We start from the raw sequence: 27,778 nt of genomic DNA on the forward strand, positions 1-27,778 counted from the left end.
ACGGGAATGAGAGAGGCACGATGGACAGGGACGGCCCTGGAGGCTGTCAGCTCTCCTAAGTTCAGCTCGGGCTAGAGGGGGTCCCCGGGGGAGCTCCAAAAACCTTCGTTCACGGAGTTCCCTGCTCCGGGGACAGACACAGTGTGCGAAGGACGAGGCAGCAGGCGCGGGATGCGGAGGAAGGAGGAGGAGCTACCCCTGCTCGCTCCAGAGCTCCCCGGAGGGATGGATGTCCTGGGCCCCGAGGGATGGATGGCCAGGGATCCCGAGGGATGGATGTCCTGAACCCTGAGGGATGGATGTCCTGGGCCCCAAGGGATGGATGTCCTGAACCCCGAGGGATGGATGTCCTGAACCCTGAGGGATGGATGTCCTGAGCCCCGAGGGATGGATGGCCAGGGATCCCGAGGGATGGATGTCCTGGGCCCCGAGGGATGGATGGCCAGGGATCCCGAGGGATGGATGTCCTGAGCCTCGAGGGATGGATGTCCTGGGCCCCGAGGGATGGATGTCCTGAACCCCGAGGGATGGATGTCCTGAGCCTCGAGGGATGGATGTCCTGAGCCTCGAGGGATGGATGTCCTGAGCCCCGGGGCAGGGACGGTGTCCATGCCCGTGCCTGGCTGAGCCCCTGCCGGGGTCACCGGGACCGAGCGGCGGAGGACGGGCAGGGGGCAGCTCCCGAAGGCCGCAAAGGGGGGAGGGCGCGACCATCTCACCCCGACCATCTCACGGGAACTGCCGGTGGGACGGGGGCGAGCGGGGCGGAGGGGATCCCCTCGCCGGCGGGACGGGGGCCGGGGGTTAAAGGGGCGAGCGGCTGTACCGGGAAGCGGCACTGGGGAGCGGCACCGGGGATTGGCACCGGGGAGCGGCACCGGGAGCGGCACTGGGGAGCGAACCCCGGGGTGCGGCACTGGGAGCGACACCGGGGACTGGCACCGGGGAGCGACACCGGGAACCGGCACCAGGAGCGGCCCTGGGGAGTCGCCCCGGAGACCGACAGCGGGGAGCGACACCAGAGACCGGCGCGGGGACTGGCACCGGGGGCCAGCACCGGGAGCGGCACTGAGGACTGGCACCGGACAGCGGCACCGGCACCGGCCCCGGACAGCGGCCCAGGACAGCGGCGCCGATGAGCGGCACCGGAGGCCGGTACCGGGGACCGGCTCCGGGAACTGGCACCGGGGAGCGGCACCGCCCAGGCCCCGGCCCCGCCCCTGGGCCCGCCCCTCATGTGACGACAGCGCCCCCGCCGGCTCTTGCATCACGCGCCGGCCTCGCCCCCCAGTCCCCGGATGAGGCGGCCCCGGCGGGCGCGCGCGGCGGCGGCTGTGACAGGGGATGCGCTCCGGTGAGCGGCGGGGCCGGGCCCGGCTCGGGGCTCCCCGGGTGGCCCCAGCGAGCGGGGCCCGGCGCGGCGGGCGGGGGGCGCGGGCCGGGCGGGGAGGGGGCCGGGGGTGCTGCGGGCCCGCTCCGTGCCGCGATTGGCTGGAAATTGACAACGGGGCAAGGCCCTCCCCCGGGCCGCGCCATTGGCTGCGGGCGCGGCGGCGCCATCTCCCATTGGCCGCGGGCGGTGTCAGTCACGGCGCGGCCCCGCTCGGCCGCCCTGGCCGGACCCCGGTCCCTCCGCCGGGAGCGCGGCGGGAGCGGGGCCGGGGATCGGGGCTCGGAGCTGCCTCGGGCCTGCCCGCCGGGGCTCGGAGCTCGGAGTTTCCCCGGGCCCTGCCCGCCGGGGCTCGGAGGTGTCCCGGGCCCTGGCGGGGCGTTTTCCCGTCACTGGCGACGAGCTAGACGCGTGATTTGCGTCTATTCTCGTAAAATCCCTGATCGATCATATGCCCAGGGCGCCGCGTCTTTTTCAGGAACAAATTCCTCCCGGAATTGGTGCTGGGATGCTGGAGGGGAAGGGAGGAGGTGATGGAGTCTTCCCCCTGGGGGTGCTGAGGACAGGCGGTGGAGCTCTGTGCCCTGCTGGGTGACACGGCTGTTTGCTCCCAGGCTGGACCCACAGGTCATTCTGCGGTCTCGCTGGGTGTTTGTCCGTCATTCCGTCCGTCATTCCGCCAGTGTTCCTCTGCGGGGTTGGTATCCTCCCCGAGAGCCCCGTGTGCTGTGCCTGAACGTGCCCTCCCGGGTGATGAGCGTGACCCGAATTGCAGCAGACGGGCTGGAAGGATGCGCTGGGAGGGGAGCGGCGACATCCCCGAGCCGGCCCCGGGCTCCCACCGGCACAGAGCCCCGGGCTCCCACTCACATCCCTGTCCTTCCCGAGGAGCAGAGCTGAGCCATCCCCCTGGCGCAACCCTGTCCCCAGAAGGAGCAGAGCTCTGTTCCCACCGGCACATCCCTGTCCCCAGGGGGAGCAGAGCAGAGCTGAGCTCTCCCACCCGCAGCCAGCTCTGCGCTGGGAGTGACTCAGGGCTTCTCTCTTCCCCCTGCCTTGACTTGCTCACAAGTGCAGGGGTTTGGCTGCCTGTGGCATTTGTTGCCTGAGAGGTGGTTAAAATACAAGAAACTGCTGTAGGGGATAATACTGGATACTTCAGATACTTTTTTTCTTCCTTTGCATTTTTTTCCAACCCCTCCCAAGAAACAATTCCTTGTTGAGGAAGGAATTGTTCCTGCTGAGAGCTGGTGGCCTTTCCAAGGTCAGTGTTTTGTTGGAGATATCAGTAACTGTAAGAGGAAGAAGCTGTCCCAAGGCAGAAAAGAGTCTGGGAAGCTTTTAGATCTTTTGGAAAGGGCTGCCCAGGAAGGTGGTGGAGTCCCTATCCATCCCTGGAGGTGTTCATGTAGCTCCTGGATGAGGCACTCAGTGCTCTGCTCTGGTTGACAAAGTGGTGATTAGTCAGAGGTTGACTTGATGATCTCAGAGGTCTTTTCCAACCTCAGTGACTCTGTGCTTCTATATTTATTTATTTAAATGGCAGTTTGATGTGTTTGCAGTGTGACTGCACAGACAGGCTGGCTGATGGTGCCAGTTAACTGTGGCTGCACAGGATGTGGGTAAAGAGTGTGGATCTGGGATTAATAGTGTTAGATCTGCCCTGTTTCCTGTCTGGGCTGTGCATTTCTGTGTTGTTGTATACGTGGAGGCAGAGCCCTGGTGAGAAGGTTTAATAATTTAATTAAACTTGTCACTGAGAGTCCCAGAAGTGAAGGAAGAGGCAGTGTTTGACTCAGTGTTTGTCAGCCTTCCTTCCTCTTCTCAGGGGGAGAAAACCCTCCCTTTTCTCCCCCTGACTCTTTAGAGTTTCCAGATACATAACATAATTCCTCATTTGGTGGAGAAGGACAGAGAAGGGAAAGAAAAATAAGAAAGTGGAGAGAAAGCACGAGACTGATGATGTCTGTGACCTTGGTGTCACAAGGAATCTTGTCTCTGCTGCTGGCAGCAGGCTGCCAAGAAGTACAGGAACAAAGCACAGTTTATGCCCTCAGCCCATTACATTGGTTTTTTGAGGTGCCAGGAAAGTCAGACTGCAGAAAGGAAATGGTATTTTTGCAGCTCTTGATGTATGTGACACTGCAAACATCATCAGATAACCCAGGGAGTGTGTTCACAAAGTGCCTGCACTGCTGTGCTGCCCTGACCCCAGGCAAAGCCAGGCCCATCAGAGCAGATTTTTCATGATGTGCTCATGTCCCTCCAGGGCTCTTCTGTCCCCACAGCTCAGTGGAAGGTTGTGCTGGTTCCTTCTCCTGATCAACGTAGAGTTTGGGGGGATACTTTTATTATTCTGTTTATTATTCTGTTTATTATTCTGTTTATTATTCTATTTATTATTCTGTTTATTATTCTGTTCAATATTTTGTTAATATTTTGTTAATATTCTGTTTATTATTCAGTTTAATATTCTGTTCAGAGACCCTCTGCTGGGAGCTGGTCTGGGATCCATTTTGGGGGTTATTTTTCAAATCCATTTTACCTCCTCCCAGCACTGGTAGAACTTCAAAGCTGTAAAAGCAACATAATGCATTTTGGCAGAAATCCTGCTGAGTGCTTTTCCCTTGGAATTCCTTGGTCACTGTGTGGTGTCCAGAGGCATGTCACCCTCTGGGCACTGCCTTCCAAGGAGATGTTGTCATCATGGTTTGGATTCTGGGGTGACAGGCAGGCCCAGGGGACCTGGAGCTGTCCCTGGTGCAGGCTGTGTGTGCCACAGCCTCCCAGATAAGCCATTGCTGCTGCCAGGGATGCCCTGGTGTTCCTCAGGGTTGAAACTGAAAGCAGCAGAGCTGGAAGATGGAGGTGGCTAGGTGGTCTCAGAGGGGTTCAGATCCTGGCAGCCCGTGTCAGCTGCCAGCCTGCTGTGGGTGAGTGTCGGGATATCTAGCTTGTCAGAATGACCCCAAGAAAAGTTGGAAAGTCTCTTTTCCCAGCCCGGTGCTTGAAGAATGAGTCAGGGCTCTTCATTTCTTGGTCTCAAGGTTGTTAGTTTTACCTTATCTATAAAATTCTTTCTCCTGCCCTGCCGAGGTCCATCCAGCAGGACAGTTCCAGGCACTCTGCTTCCCCCCAGGGTGGTATTATGTCTTTATACTAAAAACTATGTGTACAATGTTTACAATTACTTCCCAATACCTATCACCTATGTTAGACAGTGAGCTTCTACTCTAACCAATCCAAAAGTGCCACCATCACAGCAGAAGATGGAGGCCAAGAAGAAGGAGAAAGGCTGGACATGCCCTTCATCTTGCCCTCCTGAATCCCCATTCTAAAAACCCCAAAATCTACTTTTTAACCCCGTGATAAATTCACTATCATTCTATTTAATTTGTCGTGGCTTGCTGATCTACATCCAAGGTTGGTAATTTGCTCCGCAGGTCATAATCAAACCCACAGGTGTTTTGGGCTCCGTGCCAGGGTCTCTGAGCCTCCTGGCAGGGGTCTGGGCTGTTCTGGACAGCCAGAGGGATGTTCTGGGTTCCAGCAGGTGAGGATCAGAGCTCCTGGTGCCCACCACACCTCACCTCAGCCTGCCCAGGAGGGGGGAGAGGCTGGGGCAGAGACAAGCAAATCCTTTCCACAGGCAGAATCTCCTGCTCAGTTTGCTGGTTGCTCCTCTCTGTGTGGGTTCATCCCTCTGGAGTTCCTGGGTATGAAGCTGGGAGCAAATTATCCCTGTGCTCAGGCCAGGCTGTTCTGGGACAGGGACATCTCCAGGAGCCTTTCCTTCACTTCTGCAGTTGCTGAGCCTGCAGCAGAAGCACCAGCCTCTCCTTTTTTAGTCACTTCTGTGAGGTTACTTGGGAAGAAGAAGAGGTCAAATGTCTGAAACTTCCCATGTTTGTGAAAGCAATAAATATTTTTAACAGAAAATTCTGATACTTTTGGTAGTCGTAGGTTGATTTCTGAGAAGAGGCTTTTTGCATCAGTCCCTTTCTTCTGGTTTCAAGGCTTCTAACACAGTGCTGCCTCACTCTTCAAGGGTTTTCTTGTGACTGGATATCAAATATTCACCAGACAGATGAGTCCTGGCCATGTGGTGCAGAGCAGACATGTTATATTTGATTCATGAGGCTTGTTGAGATAACAAGGCTTTGCTGTGTGGTGCTTGGTTTATCTTAAAGGCTTTTCTGAGTTTGGCACCAAGTTCTGCAGGTAGGGTTGGTTATCTCCTGCCTCCTGTGCTGCCCAAATTGGAAATGCAGGATTTATTTATTATTGCAGCAGAGCGAGGAGCGTTGTGCTGATGCTGTGCTTGCTGACTTTCTTCTCTTGCTGACAGCTCCCGTGCTGCTGTTGTAAGAGAGAGGGAGGCATTTGTTGTGGTTCACTCGAGAACATTCAGTTCAGAAATAGAACTGCAGGGGAAGGTTCACTTCCCAGAGGTTCAGTTCCATCCCAGCCGTGGATACAGGCACACATCCAGGCACGGATGGAAATCCGCCGGCTCCTGTTCCAGCAGGGGCAGAACAAGCCCAAATTGATTGGTGACATCTGATCTGTGCCTTCTGTTTGTTTGTTTTCCATCTTCGAATAAGACAGTGCACGTTTGCTCTGAGTTTTGGCTGAAGGGCTCTGGTTGCCTTGCTGTGAGTCTTGGTTGGGTTTGCAGGGGAAAAATCAATATCTTCAGGAGCTGGAGGTTACCTGTTGGTCCTTGTGGTTTGAGAAGGTGAAGAATGATGGAAACAAGATTTCTTCTGCTTTTCTGCCCATGAATCAGCAAAAAGGAGGAAGAGGAAGGAGAGCTGGCTGTGGACAGTCCTTGCTGCTGTGCTGGCAGCTCTGGGTGGTGCCAGCCCTCCGTGACAGCGTCATTGCCTCCGAGAGGGGGGACTGGCAGCCAGCAGGCACTTGGACACTTTGTGATAGCCAGAGTGGGCTGTTATCTCCAGAGCTGAAGGCCACATGTGAGCTTGGCAGAACTTCTTGATCAGGTCCTGTTTGAGCTGGTTGCTTGTTTAATTCCAAAGGTCAGTGAGTATTTGTGGTGTCTTGAGGGGAGGGGGGATCAGCCAAGCATGGCTGGGGGAGTTCAGCCCTGTGGTTGGTCCTGTTTGAGCAGCCTTGCTTTGCTTCTGCTTAAATTTTCATGTTGGGTGCCTGAAAATCTTGGGCAAATGGGGTTGTGAGGAACAAAGCAGAAATTCATGAAGATCAAATAATATTAATTCTCTTTATAGGGCAGTATTTATGAGCTGGTTTTAAATGGGAGAGTGTGAGGCAATTAAAATCAGGAGGAATTCTTTCTGCAGCCACTTGAGATGCTGCAGGTACATCTGGGGTGAATTGCAGTGCTCAGTCATCCCTGCCGTGACGTGTGAGGGACTGGGTGACTTTGAGAGCCGGGAGGAGTGGATTCCCCTCTGTGGGAAGGGGTGGGTCTCCCAGCTGAGAGCCGTGTTGGATTTCAGGCTGAGTGTTTTGGTCTTAGATTTCATCCCAAGCTTCGCTGCAGTCACATGGAGAGCCTGGGGAGCTTGTTTAAGGTATGTGTTACACTTCAAGCTGTGCTTGTGCTTTCATGGCTTAGCTGAAGGTGGCTCCAGAGAGGTTTGGGGTTGGCTTCGAATGCAAGATTGCTTAAATTACTTTGAAAATCCTGTCTGCATGTTAGTTTGGTTATTTCTGGTGCATTCTTGAGCCTCTGGCTCTCGTGATATCCGCAGGATACTGCTCCTCTTGTTTTAAGGATGCTTTCGAGGTGGGAAAACAGATTTGTCCTGTACAAACCCCTCTGGGTTTAGACAAGTTCTTAACCTCCACACTGTGTTTTTTTGGAGTCATTGCAGCGTGGAGAAGTTCTTTCCTTTTCTCAGTGCAGAGTTGCTGGGTCCTGCTGACTTTGTCGGGGGGGTTTGAGAGGAGCCCCGGTGGTTTGAGGGTAGTTCTTGTCTGGGAGCAGCTTTGCAGCTGGAACTGTGCCCACGGAGCCGTGTTTTCCCAGGGCACTGTGTGAATGCTAAGCTGTGTTGGAATGAATTTGAGGGGGCAGCAGCATAAGCCTGCTCTCATTTTCCCTGGAAGACGCTGCTGCATTGTCTTGTCTGCTCCCTGAAAGCCTCAGTGTTGTTTGTCAAAGGCTGGATTCTGCAAGTGCCACGTATGCAAAGAAGCCCTGAATAGGAAGGACTGGCCGTGCTGGTTCTCAGCTCCTGACAGAATTCCCAGGGCCAGGACAACAGGCAGCAGGCTGAGGCAAAGCACTTTTTGTTAAACTCTTGGTATTCTGTGGGCCTCCGCTCTCCCACACATGAGATCTGCAGGGTTGTCTGGCTGGGCTCTGATAACTCCTGGGATTTGCTCTCTGCTTGCACAATCCATCTTTTTGTGGGTCATTCTGAGGGAATGGGCAGAGGCTGGCAGAGTGAAGGATTTTCCCATGGCCACATATGTGCTGGGAGCAGGTCTGGAAGTGTCAGCATGCCCCAGCTCCCAGGTTGATATTTTGGTTTGCAGGGTGGCTGTGTGCTCTGATCCCTTTGTCCTGCCCCTTGTGAGAATACAAAAAGCAGGATAAAATATAAATGAAATAATAAAGAATACAAAAAGCAGGATAAAATAGAAATAAAATAATAAAGAATACAAAACTGGTGCATTAGGGATGGTGGGACACACAGAGCAGGGGCAATCATGACCTACCACACCCCTCACCAAGCAGGATGAGAGAGCTGGGGAAGATCTGGGAAGGTTGGGAAGGGAGAATTCCTGCCCAGAATTCCTGAGGCAGCTGAATCTCCTCCCTCAGGTGTGTGGAAGGAGAAGGTGCTGGACAAGCAGTCGGGGGCAAACACACCACCTGTCCTTGGCAGCCCCAGGCAGCCCCTCCCGGCCTTGAACAAGCTGCTGTGCCCGCAGGGATCCCTCAGATGTTGATCTCCAAGGGTGTGCCCCGTGTGAGCAGACAGGAAGGAGTCTTGTGCCTTATCTCAGCTGCTTCTAGGAAATGATGTAAGACACTTCCTTGCACAAGCTTTTTTCTAGCCACATCCTGAATTTTACTGACAGCCCGCTTGGCTGCTCACCTTTTGAACCCAGCTCCTGAGCTGTGGGAGCTGAGCCTGTGCTGTGCTTTGTCTGGTTTATTCTGGGGTGAATGTGCTCCCTGCTGCTCTGAGCCTCTCTGGTTTAGAGCTAGTCAGGGAAAGGTTGGAGGGGTTTGTGGAAGGGTTGGATCAGTGTTGATAAGTTCTGGTGACAGCACCAGCAGTGCCCTGTCCTGTCAGTGGGAATCTCTGCCCAGGAGCTGCTGGGCACACCTGAGCTGTGCCAGGTGTCTGCTCCCCCTGCCCAGGAGCTGCTGGGCACACCTGAGCTGTGCCAGGTGTCTGCTCCCCCTGCCCAGGAGCTGCTGGGCAATACCTAAGCTGTGCCAGGTGTCTCCTCTGTGCTCCCACTGTGGGACTGCAGCCGTCCAGGCAGGAATACTGAGCTCCACATCCACAGCTTCTGCACAGGGCTTGGGACCTGTCCCTGTGGAGTGACTGAGCTGCCTTGGTAACGGCTGATGCAAGTGCTCCCAAAGAAAATCCTGTCTGAAATTTTGATGGGAATGGCTCCACAGGTACCTCTCATTTTCTCAGTGCAGGAGAGGAAACCCCATCCCTTCTCCTGAGCCATGACACGTTTGCTTGTGCAGCAAAGCTGTGCCATTAAATGAACCCAGTGTGAGGTTGGAGGTGGATTTGAGGTGCTTGGCACTCTGTGGATCATTTGCTCTTGGCTTGTGGCAGCTGCAGAGCCAATGTGCCACTTCTGCCTTGCTGTGCTTGGCCTGGCTGCCCTCTGGTGAAAGCAGGGTGTTCTTCTGGCCCACTTTGAGGTGTCAGGAATGTGGGTCACTGAGATACAGAACACATTAGTGTGACAGTTTTAGCCTGAGGGGACAGGCTTGGCTGGGAAGTGATGGCTGTTAGAGTCAGGACTTTTAGGTCAGCTCTCCTGATCGATGGGCTCAGTGCAGGCATTGTTCACAGCCTCTGCCTGGAGCTTGGGTTCACCCCCTTCTTTTTTGGGGTGGTGAGGACAGAATTTGAGGCTTGGCTTTGTAAGGAGAAAAAAATATGCCCTAAAGAGCTGTGGGATTGCCTGGGGAGGGCTCAGCAATGGTGCATCTTCTGGAGGGGTCTGAGCATTCTCTTGGTCCTGCTCTGCATTTTATCTCCTTCATCACCTCTGACACCTGGTGTGTGCTGAGGCCTCTGATGTGTCCTCTAAACCATATAAAACTATAAAACCACACCAGAGGTATGTTGGGTTGTGTTTCCTGTGCTGGCTGATAGCCTGGGCAGTCCAAGAAAGCAGGATCCTCATGGAGAGGGGATCTCCAGTGCCTTGATGTGGGACACTTCTCTGAACACTCCTCTTTGATGTGACCATGTCATTTCTGGGACAGGCTGATCTTCCTGTGGCTGGCTGAGGCAGCAGGACCACGTGGATAATTCCTGTAACCTGCATGTGACACAAGTGGGAATTAACCAGGACTTGCTGCAGGAAGAATGAGTTGAGTTTTGATGTGCACACAGAGCTGTTTGTGCTTACCTCACCTGGAGTGCTCATCCTCCTTCCCTGCTCACCTTGCAGCTCTGAAAGCAGCCTCAGTGCAGTTACTGTGTGGTGGCAGGAGGCAAAATCTCTTCAGAACATTTAATGGGGTAATGTGGAAACTGATAGCTGTGAATTTGAGTGTGTGACAGCTGTGGGCCTGAGAGGGCTTGTGGTGTGGGAACTCTTCATCACTCAGGGTCACTAATTGTGGTGATGTTCACAGGGGTTTTAGGATGAGAGAAGAGAGGAGGATCTGACTCCATGTTTCAGAAGGCTGATTTATTATTTTATGATATATACACTATTAAAACTATACTGAAATAATAGAAGAAAGGATTTCATCAGAAGGCTAGCTAAGAATAGAAAAAGGAATGATAACAAAGGCTTGTGACTGACTGAGACAGTTTGGACAGCTAGACTGTGATTGGCCATTAATTAGAAACAACCACATGAGACCAATCACAGATCTACTTGTTGTATTTTATAGCAGCAGATAATCATTGTTTAGATTTTGTCTTTGAGGTCTCTCAGCCTCTCAGAAGAAAAAATCCTAAGGAAAGGATTTTTCATAAAACATGTCTGTGACATTGTGGCACCACTGGAATTTTGGTGGCAGCTACAAAATACAGCCAGCCCTTCTGCTCTTATTCCAGCTGCTCCAGGAGCCCTTTTAGAGGCTGGGTAAAGAAAGCCCTGGGGCTCCTTGGGGCAGCTCTGAGTGCTGGGTGAGCCCTGCAGGCACTCCTGGCATCTGCCTGTGGGTGCCAATCCTGGTGCCTGGAAAGGACTGAGCAGAGATTTTGGAGTGATCTGCCTGGGTTTGTCCTGAGTGTATCCCTGTTTGTGTCCTGCAGGTCGTGTTGATCATGGACAGTGAAGAAATTCCTACTTTCTCGAGTCCAAAGGAGGAAACTGCGTATTGGAAAGAACTTTCCTTGAAGTACAAGCAAAGGTATTGTGGATTTGCAAGCTGAATGTGGTTCTTAATGACCAGGATTTGGATCTTAATGATGGCTGTTTAATCTGTTCCTCTGCAAGGCCACACCAAGATGGTTATTAGATACTTCAGAGAAAACCTGTGAGAAGAGAATTCTCTGGAAAGGATTTCCAGCTTTAAAATTTCCATCTCTGTGGGAGCTGAGTGTTCCTTGCCCGGTGTCACCATGCCAAGAACTGCAGGCTATGTTTTGAGCATGTTTGAGCAAGAGCAGAGCCTTTCTATGATCTTGTGTAATTAAAGTGCTGCCTTGAGTAGTATCTTGGTGTTTTATCACAAGAAGGTGCCTTTGGGCTTGCCTTGTATCATTCCTGTTCCCTCAATCTTGTTGTAGTGGAGTTACTGGTATGAAAAGTGCCTGATTTGGTCTCTGCTGCATTTTATCCAAGTGTTCCATGGCTCCTGGTCCTGCCTGTGCCCGTGGTTTGCATAATTTACAGAGCTTTGGCACCCAAAGTGCCAGAAGAAACTGCAGCTGCTCTCAGGAGCAGTGCTGTGCATCTGGAGAGACTGGGGCATGGGCTGAGGTTTATTTGGAGTTAAATCCCTCTCAAACCCACAGAGCCCAAGGTCCAAGTGGGGTTTCTTGTTCGGTTTGGGGTTTTTTGGGACTGTGTTGGGAATGTGGAGGGGCCTGTCTGTCTGGAGAACCCTGAGCTGCTCTTGTGGCTCAGGAATTCCATCTGAGGCACCCCTGGATGTGTTGTTGCCCAGAGCCTCGGTGGTTTTCTCTGCTGCTTGCTCAGGGCTCAGCCATTACGTGTGGTAAAGATGCAAATTTAATAAGGAAAGTATGTGGGGTGGCTACTTCTGGTATTCAGTAACTCACAGTGGAATGAGGTAGGCATGTCCTGCCCTCCTGACTCTGCAGGATTTTTACTAACTTGAATTTTCCAGCTAGTGCAGAGATGCAGAAAATGTTGTTCTCTCTTCAGCTGCTGACCAAAATCTGGTTAAATGTTTGCTTAATTCATTGTCTGTTCCATAAAGTCTGCCAGCAGTGAGAGCTAGTGGAGCACAAAGTGCTGCTCAGGCTCCCTTGAATCCTGTAAATAGCTTTGATTCCACACAGGCATTCCAGGTGGCTGCTGGGTTTGATGTAAGAGAATTAATTTCCTTCAATAGCTTAGCTTAATGCAATTTCTCTATTTTCCCATTTTTATTTTCCCCCTTAGAGGCCTATTGCTGACACTTAAGTGCTTTAAAACTCGTGTTTTTCAGCTTTTTCTTTGAGAAGAGCTGCAGTTTTGTTGTAACTTGGGAGATGCTGGCTTTGCCACTGATGCAATCCTCTCCTTGCAGCTTCCAGGAGGCTCGTGAAGAGCTGGCTGAGTTCCAGGAGGGAAGCAGGGAATTAGAGGCTGAGTTGGAGGCACAGCTAGTACAAGCTGAGCAGAGGAACAGAGATTTGCAAGCAGATAACCAAAGACTGAAATATGAAGTGGAAACATTAAAGGTGGGTTTTCTGTGTGGTAGTGCTGCTTTTCCTTTCAGCTCGTCTTGGATCTCTTCTTGGATTGTCTGGGCTGCTCTTGGACACTGAATATCCAAATTAAAAAGGAGATGTCTGGTTAAGATCCACACTGAAGCATGGCATGTACCCAAATAAGGCCCGGGACGTTTCTGGCGGAATTTTTCTCGTTCACGTCATGAAACTTGGTCCTGGAGTTTGTGCTGCTTTGAATTCCCCAGGCTGTGCCAAGGAGGAGCTTTATTTGTTCCACAGGGAACAGCAGCATAGCAACAGGGCACAGCACAGGGGGTTTGCCAGGCCACTGCCTTGTCACCTTTCCTTGCAAACCAGTCTTGGTGCCCTCAGGGTCTCCCTGGTTTCGTGAGACCCCAAAGAAAGCAGGAATTGGGTGATTTGTGCCCATTTTCAGGGAGCCTCCAGTCCATTCACAGCTGTATCTGTGCAGCCAGGAATTGCTGAAGGATCTGCAAAAGGTGGCTCTCAATTGATGCCTCTGTGCTAACAGGTTCTTGCCTCTCTTGTAATCTTGAAAAATCATTTTGGGCAGTCTTGGCTTATTTAGTGAAGACAGAGGTTAGAAATTCACTCAGTGGAAGGAGGGTTTATGGGATTGCTTGGTGTCTCCAGTCCCAGCTACACTTGCAGGGTCAGGATGTGTTTTAGGAGCTCAGGAGTTTTTCCATAGGCCCTCAGAGGGTTTTTGGCAGTGAATTCTTCTGTGGGCCTGGAGGCTTTGTGACAATTTCAGTGGCCCATTTTTGCCAATGGACACATCAGAATTTCTGCATTTGGGGTGTGTGCTGCCAGGGCAGGGGCACAGAGGGGAGGCTGGCAGGGCAGGGGCACTCAGGGGAGGCTGTCAGGGCAGGGGCACAGAGAGATGGCAGGGTAGAGGCACAGAGGGGAGGCTGGCAGGGCATTTGGATGTCTCCCTGCCCTCCTGGAGCAGCTGTCAGTGCAGGCTGATGGCAGCAGATGCAGGGCTGCATCCCTGACAGGCAGCTGTGCCATTCTGCACTGGGGCCAGCTCTGAGGCTCACAGCCTGTTCCTTCTCCCTCTCCCGTTTCTGCTCTGAATTACCAGCACTCCCAAGCCAGCATGCTGCACACAGAGTGACACTTTGTCCCCTTTTTGTGCTGATGGCTTGGTCAGTGCCAGTAGCTGATATTTATCTCCCTGTGCTTTGTTTCAGGAGAAACTGGAGCACCAGTATGCCCAGAGTTACAAGCAGGTGTCGTTGTTGGAGGATGACCTGAGCCAGACAAGGGCCATCAAAGACCAGCTGCACAAGTATGTGAGGGAGCTAGAGCAGGCCAACGATGACCTGGAACGTGCCAAGAGGTGAAGGCTGCAAACCCTCTCTTCCCTTTGAATTTTCACCACAAAGATCTTTTCTTTGCTACTCAGCTTGAGCGTTTCATTGTTCCTTAAAGGGAAAATATCAGAAAAACCCCAAACAATCCCAAGATTTGGGATTCTTTGAGCAGTGCAGTTGCCCCTCATCACCAGCTGGTTCCTGCTGCAGCAGGAGGGGAAGTGTGCTTTGTGCCCAGAGCCAGCCAGGCCCCTGCACTGCCCCCGATATTTGTGACTGGTATTTGTGGTGCTGCTGCCTCAGAGCCCCTTTGAAGTCAGAGTCTCCTGCTTTCCATAGTCCTGTTCAATCAGGCAGGCCAGAGGAGTGTCCTGGTGCCTTGCAGAGCAGCTGGAGGGAGCAGCCCTGCCCTGTCCTAGTGCTGCAATGAGCAGCAGCTGGCAACACCCACTTTGGGAGGAGGTCATGCTTCCCTTCTGCTCAGTGGGAATGCTGCCATTGATTCAGGGAGAGCAGGGATGAGCCTCTGGCCATCTGGAGAAAAGGTCTGAGAGCTGAGCCCTGTTTGCACAAGGCTCTTAAGCCCGTGACTAACTTTTGGCACTGGTTTTGGGAGGAATTGGGTCTGAGGTAATGTCCCAGTGCTCTGCTGCCCACCTGGCTGGGCTGGGCCTGTGCAGAGCCCTGAGAGCACAGCCCCACCTGAGCTGGGGTGTGCCAATTTTCCTCACTCAGGACCACCAAATGTAGAGTTTGCAGGCAACCATGACATGGGAAGAGATGAGAATCTCGACTCCATGTTTCAGAAGGCTGATACATTATATTATGTTATATGATATGATATGATATGATATGATATGATATGATATGATATGATATTATATTATATTATATTATATTATATTATATTATATTATATTATATTATATTATATTATATTATATTATATTATATTATATTATATTATATTATATTATAATTATATATTAAAACTATACTAAAAGAACAGAAGAAAGAATTTCATCAGAAGGCTTGAAAGCAATAGAAAGGAAAAGAATGATAATAAAATCTTGTGACTTCTTACAGCCTCGACACAGGTGGCTGTCGTTGGTCATCAAGTAAAAACAATTCACATGCTGGGTAAACAATTCTCCAAATCACATTCCAAAGCAGCAAAACATGGGGAAGCTGAAGCTTCTCAGCTTCTCAGGACAAAAGATCCTAATGAAAGGATTTTTCAGAAAATATGTCTGTGACACTGGTGCACTGATTAATGCTCAGCTTTGGAACATGGCTGGGGGAAAAGGAGCTCTGGGCTGGGAGAAAGGAGCTCTGGGCTGGCTCTTTCCCACATCCTTGGTACCTCTCTGAGAGCCAGATGCTATCGTGTTCTTCTCATCCTTTTCTCCTGTTTCTTTGATTACTCCTTCCTAAGCAACATTTCTGTGGCTTTCAGATGCTTCCCTTGAACATAGCCCTGCTAACATTTTCTTTCTGTTATGCTTCTGAATAAGCTTTTATGCTGGCTGAGCTGAAGAACCTAACATTCTGGATTTTGTTTCTAGGGCAACAATAGTTTCATTGGAAGACTTTGAACAAAGGCTGAACCAAGCTATTGAGAGAAATGCATTTTTAGAAAGTGAACTGGATGACAAGGAGTCATTGCTGGTTTCTGTACAGAGATTAAAGGATGAAGCAAGAGGTATGGCTGGTTTGGTTGGTTCTGGCTCCTGGTGCAGGGCAGGGTTGCTAAAGGAGATGTGCAACAAGCAGAGCTCATGTTTCTAGAAAGCCTCACATGATGAGACTTGAACTGCATGCTTCAGGTTTTACTGACAGTGTGTTCTTTGTATGTCCAGTGTAGCCAAAAAGAAAAATTTTCTCATTTAGGGCAGAATTAACAATTGATGAATTCAGGATTTTTAACACAAAAATACTCTGTTCCACAGATGTAAGAGAATTGAGGAAGTTGCTTCACAAGTTCCTCTTGCTGTGGGTTTACAGGAAGGGAAAGCACAGGAAATGACAGGGAATACATGACAAATGATCAAGTAACTCTTAAAAAAATCTCTCCTGTGTTCCTTCTAAGCCCCTTGGAAATTGCCTTGAATGTATTATTTAAGATGTTCTGATAAAAGCTGTGTTTAAACCTGTGGGAAATATTTGGGATGGTGTCCTGGGATAAGATCAGGAGTTCCCCAGTGGATTTCACACTGAGGATTCTGGGGAAGCATTTTTACTGGTGCTATAAACTGTTTTCTCTAACAGTGGAGGTTTCTGCTCATCAGCCTGTGTCAGCCAATAATGGCTTTAGAGGTTGGTGGTTTGAAACTTTGTTCCCTAAATGAAGCTTTCTAAAATATTCCTCATTTAAGGCCTGGAGCTCAGTGTAAGAACACACCTGACAGCAGGCTGGCATTTTTTATTGTTTTTCTCCTCTATGAACCTTTTTGAAGCAAATCTGTGCTCCAGAAATTGTATTGGAAGCACAGGGATTTTGAAATAAATGTGAAGAAAGAAATTTTCTGAGGGAGTATATGTATTGTAATGTGATATTAGAGCAATAAAACTGGAAAAACCAGCAAAACCCAGGGGACTGTTTTCTAGAACACCGGAATAATCAGTAAAACAGACATCTTGTTTCTTAGATGAGTCATTTGGACATTTTTAGCATTTGTGAGTTATTCCCCCTGGCAGTAAGCAGGAACAATAGCCTCTAAAAGAACTGGTTCTGTCCAAATCAAATATGACAGTTCCGATTGAATAGCCTCAGATCCTAAAAGAACTGGTACTGTCCAATTCCAATATGACATTTCTGATTCAACAGCCTCAAATCCTAAAAGAACTGGTACAGTCCAACTCCAGTATGACATTTCTGATTGAACAGCCTCAGATCCTCTTCTGGGAGCCCAGGCAGATTTTCACCTCTGCTGTTTTAGCTAAAGCCAGCTCTAAATATTTGTTACAGCTGTAAAGCTGTTATGTGCAGGTAATTTTGCTTTTGTACCAGATTGAGGCAAGGAATAGGAGTTCTGTGAAAGTGAAGTTACTCTGGCCCAAAAAGGAACAACTCACTTGGAATGTTTGTTTGCATCTTTCTGAGGATTTGAGAGATCCATGGCTGGGCTGGGCTGGGTGTTCCTGGTAGCAAAAAGCTGGGAAAGGGGAAGGGATAAGCTGCAGTCTGGGGAGGAAGTGAGAATAAAGCCAGGCTTTTCTAAGGCCCAGTCCTTTAGACTACCCTCCAGTCTGATCTTTGACTTGTCAGGGCATCAAGAAATTGGCTGCAACCCTTGGACTGCCTTTGGCTTGTGTGCATTATTAACTGGGAGGAGAATGCGGGGAAGGGGAAGCACAGGAACAGATCACTGCTCTGTTCTCCCAGGCTGGGTTTGAGGAGGAGCTGGGCCCAGCAGCAGCAGCAGCAGCTCCTCTTTGTGTCCAGCTGCAGTTTTGGGAATGTGGAGCTCACACTGCAAATGGGGAAAAATCCTGATGTAAATCAGCTGCCTCCATGCCAGGGACAGGAGCTGTGTGGGGCAGGCAGGGATGGGGTGGGACAATGGAGTGGGATGGGATAATGGGGTGGGATAATGGGATGGGGCTGCTCTGAGCACTGTCTTCACTCCTGGGGGAAGCAGCTAGCAGGCACCAACCCAGGATTGGTGGGAATTTCCTGCTGCTGCCCCTCCCAAATGAACAGAGAGACTGTTTGTGAGTTTGTCAATCACTATTAAGGGATTTTGTGGGCTTTTTTCCTTCTCTCAACCCTCAGACCTGCGGCAGGAGCTGGCTGTGAGGGAAAGGCAGCAGGAGGTGACACGGAAATCAGCTCCCAGCTCCCCCACTCTGGACTGTGAGAAGATGGACTCAGCTGTCCAGGCCTCTCTCTCCTTGCCAGCCACACCCGTTGGAAAAGGATCAGAAAATAGTTTTCCTTCCCCAAAAGGTACCATCCACAGGAATGGGGTCTGGTTGTGCTTCTTAAGGAACTAGAGGTGGATGGGGTGTGGATCTCACACATTTCCAAGTGCGTGTGTGATCCCAGGGTAGCAGCAGTGCATTTCAGGAGTAAATTTACTGATTAATGCTCAGCTTTGGAACATGGCTGGGGGGAAAAGGAGCTCTGGGCTGGGGGAAAAGGAACTCTGGGCTGGCTCTTTCCCACATCCTTGGTACCTCTCTGAGAGCCAGATGCTATCGTGTTCTTCTCATCCTTTTCTCCTGTTTCTTTGATTATTCCTTTCAAAGAAGCTTTTCATGGCTTTCAGAGGACAGTGAAGGCTGGGGACTGCCTTTGGGGGCAGGCAGGGTTTGCACCCTGCACTGGGGCCCTGCAGATATTTGGGAGTGCAGGGGAGTGCAGGGACTGATAATTCTGCTCCATGTGCAGCAGCAGTGGTGGGTGAGCCTGGTCAGGAATTTGGAGTCTCTGTCACCACAGTGACTTCCCAGAGGTCTGTGTGGGGCAGTGGGATCTCAGCCCAGCCCCTTTTCCATCTGGAGGGCTCTGGGCTGTCCCAGGGATTAACAGTGGGTGTTTCAGAGGCAGCTCTGGCTGCTGGGATGGATGGCAGTCAGTAGCCTTGCAGATGGAGAGGGCATGAACTCTGCTGGGGGGGGCTGATGGCAGTCAGGGTAGGAATTAAACTTTATCATCCTCCCTGCCTAGTGATCCTGCAGTTACTATGGGTGATTGTATGAAATGTCTGCAGCAAGACTGTAGATGTGTTTGGGGTTTGTTTTTAATGTAGAAGCTGATGTATTTAAATTTTTGAAGAACCTGGGCTGTGGAGGAGTGAAGTAATGAGAGGTGTCTGTGTTTGCAGCTATACCAAATGGGTTTGGAACCAGCCCACTCACTCCTTCAGCTCGAATATCTGCACTCAACATCGTGGGAGATCTGCTACGCAAAGTGGGGGTGAGTGCTGAGCTCTGCCTGTCCCTGGGGCTGCTGTCCCTGTGCTCAGCCACAGCACAGCCTGGGCCCTGCTGGCTGCATTCTGGAGCTGCCAGATCATCCATTCACTGCTTAGTATTTGACAATGCTTTATTTTAAAAATTATTTTACTTTTTAAAGCCTGATCCTATGGTTCTGAATCAAATTTGGGATGACAAAATTCACATTTGGAATAACAGTTTTTCAAGTGCTGGGTTAGACACGGACAGCTTGTCCTTACCTTTGCTGGGCCTGCAGCTTCCTCTGCCTGGGCTGCAGAGCTGGAGCTCAGGCCCTGGGTGAGCAGGAGCTGGGATCTCCCTGCCAGGGTGGGACAGCTCCTCTGCCACTGAGATCTGCCACAGACACTGAAAGAAAAACCAGCCTGAAAACCTTTGGTAAGAAAGTGAGAAAATAAATGAGGAGAAAGCCAAATGCTCCCATCTGTGCCTGGTGGGGAAGTGAAATGCATGAGCCTTTAAAGGGATTACACTGTCAACAGAGAAGAACTGCTCTCAACATCTGCTGCAGTGCTTCTCAGGACCCAGGCTCTCCCTGTGGAAGCAGAAATGACTTTGGAGCTGCCAGGAGCTGCTCTGAGCTGTGGAGGTTGGAGTGTGTGGGCAGCTGTGGCTGGCTGTGCCCTGTGCCCCTGGAGCCTGCCAGGAGCTGCACTGCAGACAGCTCACACAGTTGTTTTAGCAGGTTTCGACATGAAAAATGCCCTGGCTGCTCCCCTTGGAGCTCAAGCCTGGTTTGAAAGGGCAGCAGGACAGCTGGGGTTAGCAGTGACACGTTTCACAGGGGATCATTGTGAGCAAGAGGCTGCAGGGGATTTGGGGAGCTTAGTGCCAATCCCTGTGATTACTCTGCCAGGACAGGAAATGCCAAATAAGCAAGCTGCTCTCCAGCCTGCCTGAGCCACGCTGGCCCTGGGACAGGGCTCTGGAGCACTTAGGGGCTGCTCAGTTCTTTGGGGTCTGGCTGTGCCCCATCCCAAGCTTTGTCCTCCTGTCTCTGCAGGAGGTTTCCCCTCTGCTCCCCTGCCTGCAGCTGAGACAGGGCTCAGGTGACACTGCCTGTGGCCAGGGGACAATCTGTGACACCCAGAGCTGCCTACAGCTGCCCGCATAGTCCATAACCCCGAAATAAACTTCCAGGGATTCCTATAGGAGTGTACCCAGGGCTCGCTCACCGGTGGCAGCATGTCAGTGCCCTCTTAATGCAATATTCTGTGCAGAGCAGGAGCAAAGCCCACATTTGGGGAGATGGATTTCAGTCCCCAGTGCAGGCATTTGCAATGTTCTGAAAGCTGTAATGAATGAGGGCTGTCTGGTACACCACGTAGATCTCCAGGATAAGGTGGATATTCAGCATCTGATGAGGGCAGAAAGGGCAGGTGATGCTCTGGACTAAAGGACAGAATCAGGATGTTGCTCCTCCTTCCAGGAGTCACTGGCACTTTACATGGGGGGAAAGAAACCTCACCAGGCCTCTTTGGAAGGGTGGCAGTGAAACTTTAGAAATTGACTTTATTTTGCAAGCCAAGATTAAGAAAGAAATTCCAGGAGACATTGTCCTGGTGAAAAAAATAACTTTCCACATGCACAGTCCCTCTCAAAGCTTGAGGATTCTGCTTTAGGCTCTCAGTGCTCTGATCAGTTCAGGGCAGCTGCAGAGGGAAGAAGTTTGGGTAACTTCTGCTGGGATTTGGCTTCCTTATCTTGGGTAATTATTTCAGAGTTCGTCTGTTCTCGAATCTGAGCCCTCGTGGAGCTGAGTAATGTCTGGCAGTCTGCATCAGCATCTGTGTGTTCCTTTGTGGTGGGGTGATGAGGCAATGACAGCTTTGTTCCCGTTTTTTTGCCAAGGGTGATCACACTGGAGTCCTGATCATGGCAACCTGAGGCTCATAAGCAGCAAAACACTTCCCTCTTCATGGTGTCACTTCTTTAACACTGTCCTTTCCTCCCCTTTCGCAGGCCTTAGAATCCAAATTAGCTGCTTGCAGGAACTTTGCAAAGGACCAGGCATCACGGAAATCCTACATTTCAGGGAACGTCAGCAGCGCCGTGCTGAGCAGCAACGGCACCAAGTACCCACACCCAGGGCACACGTCCTTCTTTGACAAGGGGTGAGTCTGGCACTGCTGTGCCCTCTCCTGCTCTGGCAAGGGGTGAATCAGGCACTGCAGTGCCCTCTCCTGCCTTGGTCAGGGCTGAGTGAATCAGGCACTGCTGTGCCCTTTCCTGCTCTGGCAAGGAGTGAATCAGGCACTGCTGTGCCCTCTCCTGCCTTGGCAAGGGGTATCAGGCACTGCTGTGCCCTGGAGTGGCAGTGCCAGTCCTGCCCCATCACCTGGTGGTTGTGCCAACCCCAGGCTGTGAGGAATGAGTGCCATTGAGCCCTCTATGGGCATCTGCCCCATCTCCTGGTGGCTGTACCAAGCCCAGGAAGTGGGGAATGAGCCCTCTAAAGGCATCTGCCTGATCTGGTGGCTGTGCCAACCCCAGGCACTGAGGAATGGGCATCTCAGGGGCAGAGGAGGGGGTGCCCAAGTCGCAGGTGTGCTCTGGGGAGGTGCACAACCACAGCTAGAGATTCCTCCTCAGAGCCAGGGCAGGCAGGAATGTTCCCTGGAAGGAGGGAGGGAGTTCTGCAGCTCACACCCCCTCCAGGAGGGGAGGATGAACCATTGGTGATGGAGTTTGGCTTCTCCCTGCTGTGGGCCATCCTGGGAACAAGGACTCCGTGTGTGTGTGTGCTCAGAGCTCCCTCTGGGATGCTGGCAGTGCTGCTGCAGGAGGCATTCCCCAGTTCCTCACTGCTCAGGGCCACAGAGGTGGAAAGCACAGGGTTCTCCAGTGGTGCTGAGGGCAAACAGCCTCCATGCTCCCTGCATGTTAAATCTCAGTGCAGTTCAGTGCTGATAGTCAGCACTTCCCCAATCCTGCATTTATTTTAGAGAATATTTCAACCTGGAAGTGCCAGAGCAGCCAGCTGAGCTCCCCATATCCATCCTCAGCGGGGCTGTGAGGGAAACAGGACAAGGTGCACCCTAAAAACTGGCCCTGGGAGCTTCTGCAGCTGCTGGTGTTTGGAAAGGAAGGATTGAGAGCCTTGAACTCACGTGCAGATCAGCCTTTGGGGCTGTGTGAGCTGCAGGGTGGGCTGTCCCTCCCCAGCAGTGCTCCTGCAGCTGCAGGGAGGTGCTGGGCAGGGATTATGGCAGCTCCTGGCAGGCAGCAAGGCTATATTGAGGTGTGCTGGGACAATAAGCTGATTGCTCTCAGGGTGGGGGTCACTTTTAATTATGCAGATTGTCATCACACTCCTTATCCAGGGCTGGCTGCCTGGAGGGAGGAGCAGGCTGGGAAGGCCTGGAAGGAAATGCTGCAGCAGAGCTGAGGGTGGCAGGGACAGGAACAGGGCTGGAAGTGTCCATGTGCTTATCTGCAAGTGGCCAGAGGTGCTGCATGGCCCCCTGTCCTGTCCTTGTCCCCTCAGCCCCTGGGCTGCTCCCAGGCTGTCCCTGAGACACTCAGTGCCCAGCAGGACTGGCAGTGCCCGTGCTGTGCTCCAGGGCTGCTCTGGAAAGCCTGGCTGGGCCCTGGCAGCTGCACTGGGGGAGCAGCCCTGACCCAGGTGTGAGTGTGACCCTGCTCCAGGTGTGAGTGTGACCCTGACCCAGGTGTGAGTGTGCAGCCCTGCTCCAGGTGTGAGTGTGACCCTGACCCAGGTGTGAGTGTAACCCTGACCCAGGTGTGAGTGTGCAGCCCTGCTCCAGGTGTGAGTGTGACCCTGCTCCAGGTGTGAGTGTGACCCTGCTCCAGGTGTGAGTGTAACCCTGCTCCAGGTGAGAGTGTAACCCTGCTCCAGGTGAGAGTGTAACCCTGCTCCAGGTGTGAGTGTGACCCTGCTCCAGGTGTGAGTGTAACCCTGACCCAGGTGTGAGTGTGACCCTGCTCCAGGTATGAGTGTAACCCTGACCCAGGTGTGAGTGCAGCCCTGCTCCAGGTGTAATTCTGCTCCAGGTGTGAATGTAACCCTGCTCCAGATGTGACTCTGCCCCAGCTGTGAGCACAGCCCTGCTCCACTCTGCAGTCACTGCCCCAGGAGTAGCTGGTGGCTGAGTGCTGGGTTGGGCACAGATAACTCAGCCACACCATTACAGCTCTGTTTCCTCTGCCATTTCATTGAAATATCTGAGGTGTCTCCAGCTCTTGTCAACCCCCTCTTTAGGGGAGGCCTGGAGCACAGCAAGGGCTTGCACCAGAGCTTGGCTGCAGACCTGGGGCAGTCAGGGTTTATCTGCTTGTTAAAGACTCAGCAGTGTCAGGTATAAGATCAGTTTCCTGCAGATTTGTCCCTTCAGGAACATGCAGGTTCTGTCCAGATGCCAGAACAGCACCTGAGGATGATCCTCAGGATGGATACTTGTATCTTGATGTTGTAATTATTGTTAATTGGTTGTTAATGTCAGTCCAGTTTTGTGCAGGAAGCAGAACTGCTCTGGGCTCTGCAGGACAGCCAGCCTGAGGTGCTTGTTCCCCTCCTGCAGTCCTGACTGTCCTCACAGCTGATGTTTATTCTTGGCTGGTTTTGTGAATCATTGGGCTTTGTTTTAATGAAGGGGCTGAAGTTCAGTGTGAGAAGTGCCTGTGCTCACACCCAGCACTCAGAGGTGTCTGCACTGGGAAATATCAGGCTGGGAAATCTGGGTTTTTCCAGGCTGGAAGATCTGTATTTTCCCAGTCCCTGATCCATTGGAAGGTTCCCTCGGAGAGGGGAGCTGTGTGTGGTGCAGTGATCTGTGCTGTGCTGCCCCTGCAGAGCAGCCTCACTGGGCAGAGCTCACTCAGCAGAGCTTTGCTTGGCCCCAGCTGCTCTGTGCTCAGGAATGTCATTTTTGTGTGCATAAACTTTCCCTTTCTCTCCACTAGGCGTGAGAAGGTCATATTCCCCACCTTGGTCATGGGTAAATGAATTCATTTGCACTGATTGGCTGCATGTGGTGTAACCTGGGGCTTGGGGCAGGGCTGGGGCTCTGCTAACTGCACGAGCTAGTTGGTAGTGCCACACTAATGGGCCCTGGTCAAAGCCTGAGTGCAATTGCTCTTTCTCCTGACTTGAAATAAACCTCTCTGCTGCTGTGACCTGTTGCAAACATAAAAGCCTTAGTGCTGCTTGCTTTGTTTAATTCTGTTTAATATTCTGTTTATACTTCCATAAGTGCATGTTTCTGATGGAACTGGTCACAGCAGGGGTGTAGGGGAAGTGAGGTTTCATGGATGGAGTTCATGTGGAAGGTTTGCCCTCTGCTTGGGATTTTCCTCCAGCATTTTGTGGTTCTTGACCTGCTGATGTGCAGTGGTGTGGTTGTGGCTGGCAGGAAAGCAAACAAGGTAACAGGGAGGGGACAGTGTGGGTGGGGACAGCAGTGTCCCTGCTCTGTGTCACTGTCCCTGCTTGGTGTCACTGTCCCTACCCAGCTGTGGCAGCTGGGAGCACCTGGGGCAGTTCCAGGTGTGCTTTAGCAGGTCCATTTCTCCTTCAGGCCAGGCTGGTCAGCTCCAGGAAAATCTTCCACCCAGGATTTGTTGGATATTTAGAGCTGAGGGAGTCTTGGGCGTGAGGTGCTAAGTACAAAATACAGCTTGAAACGCAGATTAATGATTAATGAGTCCAAATTAGTAATCAGGGCAGAGAGTGGTTGGACATGGACACATAGCTTGTGGCACTGCAGGGACAGGCAGCCAGAAACGTCCCTGAGGAGCCAGTGCAGGGACATTTCCAGCAGGGAATGCTGCTCCTGGCTGGCAAGAGCTCCCAGGAGATGTGGAAAAGCTGCTGGACCCACAGGCTACTGTGGGAAGGCAGGAGCTGCCCAGCTCCAGCAGGACACTGGGGAGGGGGAGCTGCTGCATCCTGTGGTTCAGCACTGGGAGCCTCCCCTGCAGCCCTGTGGGGACTGTGGGGCACAGAGCCAGCTCTGCTGGGCTGGGACACTGCTGAGAGAGTGTGTGAGTGTGTGTGTGTGTGTGAGTGTGTGTGTGTGTGTGAGTGTGTGTGTGTGTGTGTGTGTGTGTGTTTGTGTGTGTGTGTGTGTGTTTGTGTGTGTTTGTGTGTGTGTGTTTGTGTGTGTGTGTGAGTGTGTGTGTGTGTGTGTGTGTGTGTGTGTGTGTGTTTGTGTGTGTGTGTCCCCTCCTGGGCATGGGGACACAGGGCTGTGGCTGTGGCTGGGCTCTGACACAGAGCACTCAGTGCCAGGGCAGGGACAGGTGGGGATGCCCTGAGGGCTGCCCTGACCCTGCCCAGCCCCTGGTGAGCCCCAGCAGGCTCAGGCTCTGTGGCTGCTCGTCCCCCTGGCACAGTGACCTCAGCCAGGCCGTGCCAGCTCCAGCCCTGGCATGGGCATCCAGCTGGGCCCATCCTGCCCTGCTGGCAGGGATGGAGGAGGGAAGGAGGGAGGAGCAGGGTCACTGCAGTGCCTGTGCTGGCTGCTGCTCCCCTAACGGGCTGTCTCTTGTCCCCAGGGCAGTGAATGGCTTTGACCAAGGCCCCCCTGGCCTGGGGGGCTCCCGCCCGTCCTCGGCGCCAGGAATGCTCCCCCTGAGCGTATGAGCCCCCAGGGCTTGGACTTGGATGCTTTTCTCAGCCCACCTCGAGAAGAACTGCTCCTGAATCCTCCCCATTGCCACCCCATTGCTGGAACATGGCCTGAGAGGAGACCCCGAGCCCACGGCCCTCCATGTCCTGTCAATACAGTTTGTTTTCTGCTCTCGCTGTAGTGGACGTTCTCTGCCCCAGCCCCGCCAGCTGCCACCTCTGCTGTGCTTGGGGACAGGGTCCTGCTCTGCCTGGGGGACAGTGAGTCCTGCTGTGCTTGGGGACACTGAGTCCTGCTCTGTCTGGGGGCCAGGCCCAGCCTTGCCCCCTTGGCTTTCCCTCTCCTCTCACTTAGGTCTGACAGAGCCTTGTCCCCTCCTCTGCCCTGTCCCCTGCCAGGCCCTGCAGCTGCTGCTCTCAGACCTCGTGGAAGTGCCCTTGGGTGGCCCTGGGGCCATTGGCACTTGGGATCAGCCCCAGGTGCTGTCTCAGGGGCAGCCAGAGCAGGGCTGGGTGAGCAGCTCCAGCCTGGCCAGGCCAGTTCCATCCCCGCTGGACAGCTGGACACACACACAAAGCCAGGCACTGTGCCCATCCCAGCCCCCAGCTGGGCCTGGCATGGCTGAGCTGTTCTCCCTGGAGCAGGTGGGCAGTGCTGTGGCCAGGGGCTGTGCCCTCAGGTGTGCCCAGGGCAGGGCTGTGCCCTCAGGTGTGCCCAGGGCTGCCCCACAGCTCCCTGGCCCTGCTGGCCTCCATCCCTCACCCCACTCACAGCAACCCCATGGGAACTTTAGGAAGCTGCTGCTCCCCCTGTCCATCACCCCTGTGCTGTAGGACTGGACTGTGCAGCCTCACCTGGAGGCTGCTCTGACACTTTGGGGCGACTGAACCTTGTGGGTCTTTCAGGCAGCACATTTGTGTGGTTTCTCTGTCCATGTGCCTCAGAGTCAGTGGATTTTTTTTCTGATCCAGCAAATGGAGCCAGGGTTGCAGCTGAGGGTTCAGCAGTCATCGGTCAGGGGCTCTGCAGCTCCCAGGTGGTTGAATGAAATGCTGAGAAAAAAACCCCACTGGCCCAGCAGTGGAGGTGGGATTGTCCCTTTGCCATTAGGGTTTGTATGGTCCTTCCTTCCTGTGCATCCTCTGCTGCATTTGACTGTTTACATTTGTTTTATTGTACATAGATTTGTAAACATAATACCTTTGCCTGAGGTCTTTGTACATAACTTGGGCTTTGTAGCTTTATTTATTCAGCCTCTCTCTGGCATGTTTCCATAGGATGTACCGTTCCACCCTGGTGCCACTGACATGATGTGGTTTCAAAAGAATGAAAACAAATGAGAGTAATATTCCAAAAATAAAGTTCTTTCAATGTGGAATCAGTGGATTTTGCAGAACCAGTGGCCGTGGCTCTTACTTTGTCCAGCAGGGTTTTCTGCCAAGCCCTGGGGAGGGGAGGGCAGTGTTCAAGCAGCGCCACATTATCCCACACCCCTTCCCTTGGGAATGTTGCTCAGTTTGGACACAGGGCACCGGGCACTGCTGGGGCCATCCCAGCCTTGCTGCTGGCACTGAGGAGGAGACACGATATTTCACTTGGGGAAGTCTTGGAAGCCTCCAGCTGAGCCTTCCGGGGGATTTTTACTTCCTTAGAGCAGCTGGAAGGAGTTTGCTGTGCACGGGAGCTGGGCTGGGACCCTTCCCGGGCTGCTCCTTCCCCTCCCGGGCTGCTCCCTCCCTTCCTTCCCAGGCTGCTCCATCCCTTCCTGGGTTGCTCCATCACCTCCCAGGCTGTTCCATCCTTTCCAGGGCTGTTCCATCCCTTCCCGGGCTGCTCCCGCCTTCCCCTCCTGGGCTGTTCCATCTCTTCCTGGGTTGCTCCATCCCTCCAGGGCTGCTCCATCCTTCCCTTCCCGGCCTGCTCCTTCCCTTCCAGGGCTGCTCCATCCCCTCAGTGCCCGGGGCTGTGCCCGTGTCCTGCCCCTGTCCTGGAGTCCCTGGCCCCACACTAACACCCCTGCAGCCCATCCCATTCCTCTGGAGCTCCTGCCAGAGCCTCACCCCCCAGCCCAGTGGGGTAACCCTGCCCATGGCCACCCCCTCTCCCCATTACTGCCCTCCCCTCCCATCTGTCCCACCCTCGTCCCAAACCCAGCCAAAACCTCCCACCCTGGACTCCAGCTCCTGCCCAGCCCCAGGGCAGGTTCTGCACCCCAAGACCCCAAAATATGGGATGTACCTGCTCAGGCAGGAGCCCAGACCCTGTGCCACGGCTCAGAGTTTCTTTGTGCTCCAGCTGGGCCCTGCCAGTGGCATTCAAAGGCAAAGGCTCAGCTCAGACCAAGCCATTGATGCTGTATTTAGGTCAAAATAAAAGAAAAAAAAAAAAACAAAAAAACAAAAAAAAGCAAGCAAACAAAAGAGGAAGAAGGGAAAATGC

At 52.7% G+C, this 27,778-nt stretch overlaps 1 protein-coding gene across 5 annotated transcripts; it reads left to right on the forward strand.

Annotated features, from left to right (window-relative positions):
• The first annotated feature begins 1,287 nt into the window (after positions 1 to 1,287).
• Positions 1,288 to 26,735, forward strand: NDEL1 (nudE neurodevelopment protein 1 like 1). Of its 5 annotated transcripts, none has more exons than XM_059485888.1 (9): positions 1,288 to 1,354; positions 10,858 to 10,955; positions 12,303 to 12,456; positions 13,668 to 13,816; positions 15,356 to 15,492; positions 17,566 to 17,739; positions 18,620 to 18,711; positions 20,712 to 20,863; positions 25,266 to 26,735. In XM_059485888.1, exons 2-9 carry the CDS (start codon positions 10,870 to 10,872, stop codon positions 25,351 to 25,353), a joined length of 1,032 nt encoding a protein of 343 aa, XP_059341871.1. In that variant the 5' UTR covers positions 1,288 to 1,354; positions 10,858 to 10,869; the 3' UTR covers positions 25,354 to 26,735. The 5 variants fall into 5 exon arrangements, with proteins under 5 accessions (XP_059341871.1, XP_059341872.1, XP_059341870.1 ...); XM_059485889.1 differs by lacking the exon at positions 1,288 to 1,354 and adding an exon at positions 5,833 to 6,429; XM_059485887.1 differs by lacking the exon at positions 1,288 to 1,354 and adding an exon at positions 6,572 to 6,945.
• The last annotated feature ends 1,043 nt before the right edge of the window (positions 26,736 to 27,778 follow it).

This window comes from Ammospiza nelsoni, chromosome 19 (genome assembly GCF_027579445.1).
Source record: "Ammospiza nelsoni isolate bAmmNel1 chromosome 19, bAmmNel1.pri, whole genome shotgun sequence".
Taxonomy (NCBI): Eukaryota; Metazoa; Chordata; class Aves; order Passeriformes; family Passerellidae; genus Ammospiza; species Ammospiza nelsoni.

Bases quoted from the DNA above. Each gene is read 5' to 3' on its own strand.
- NDEL1 (XM_059485887.1), top strand. From the start codon at position 6,919: ATGGAGAGCCTGGGGAGCTTGTTTAAG. The intron at 12,457-13,667 runs GTGGGTTTTCTG...GCTTTGTTTCAG, and splicing joins ATGAAGTGGAAACATTAAAG to GAGAAACTGGAGCACCAGTA. The intron at 13,817-15,355 runs GTGAAGGCTGCA...TTTTGTTTCTAG, and splicing joins GACCTGGAACGTGCCAAGAG to GGCAACAATAGTTTCATTGG.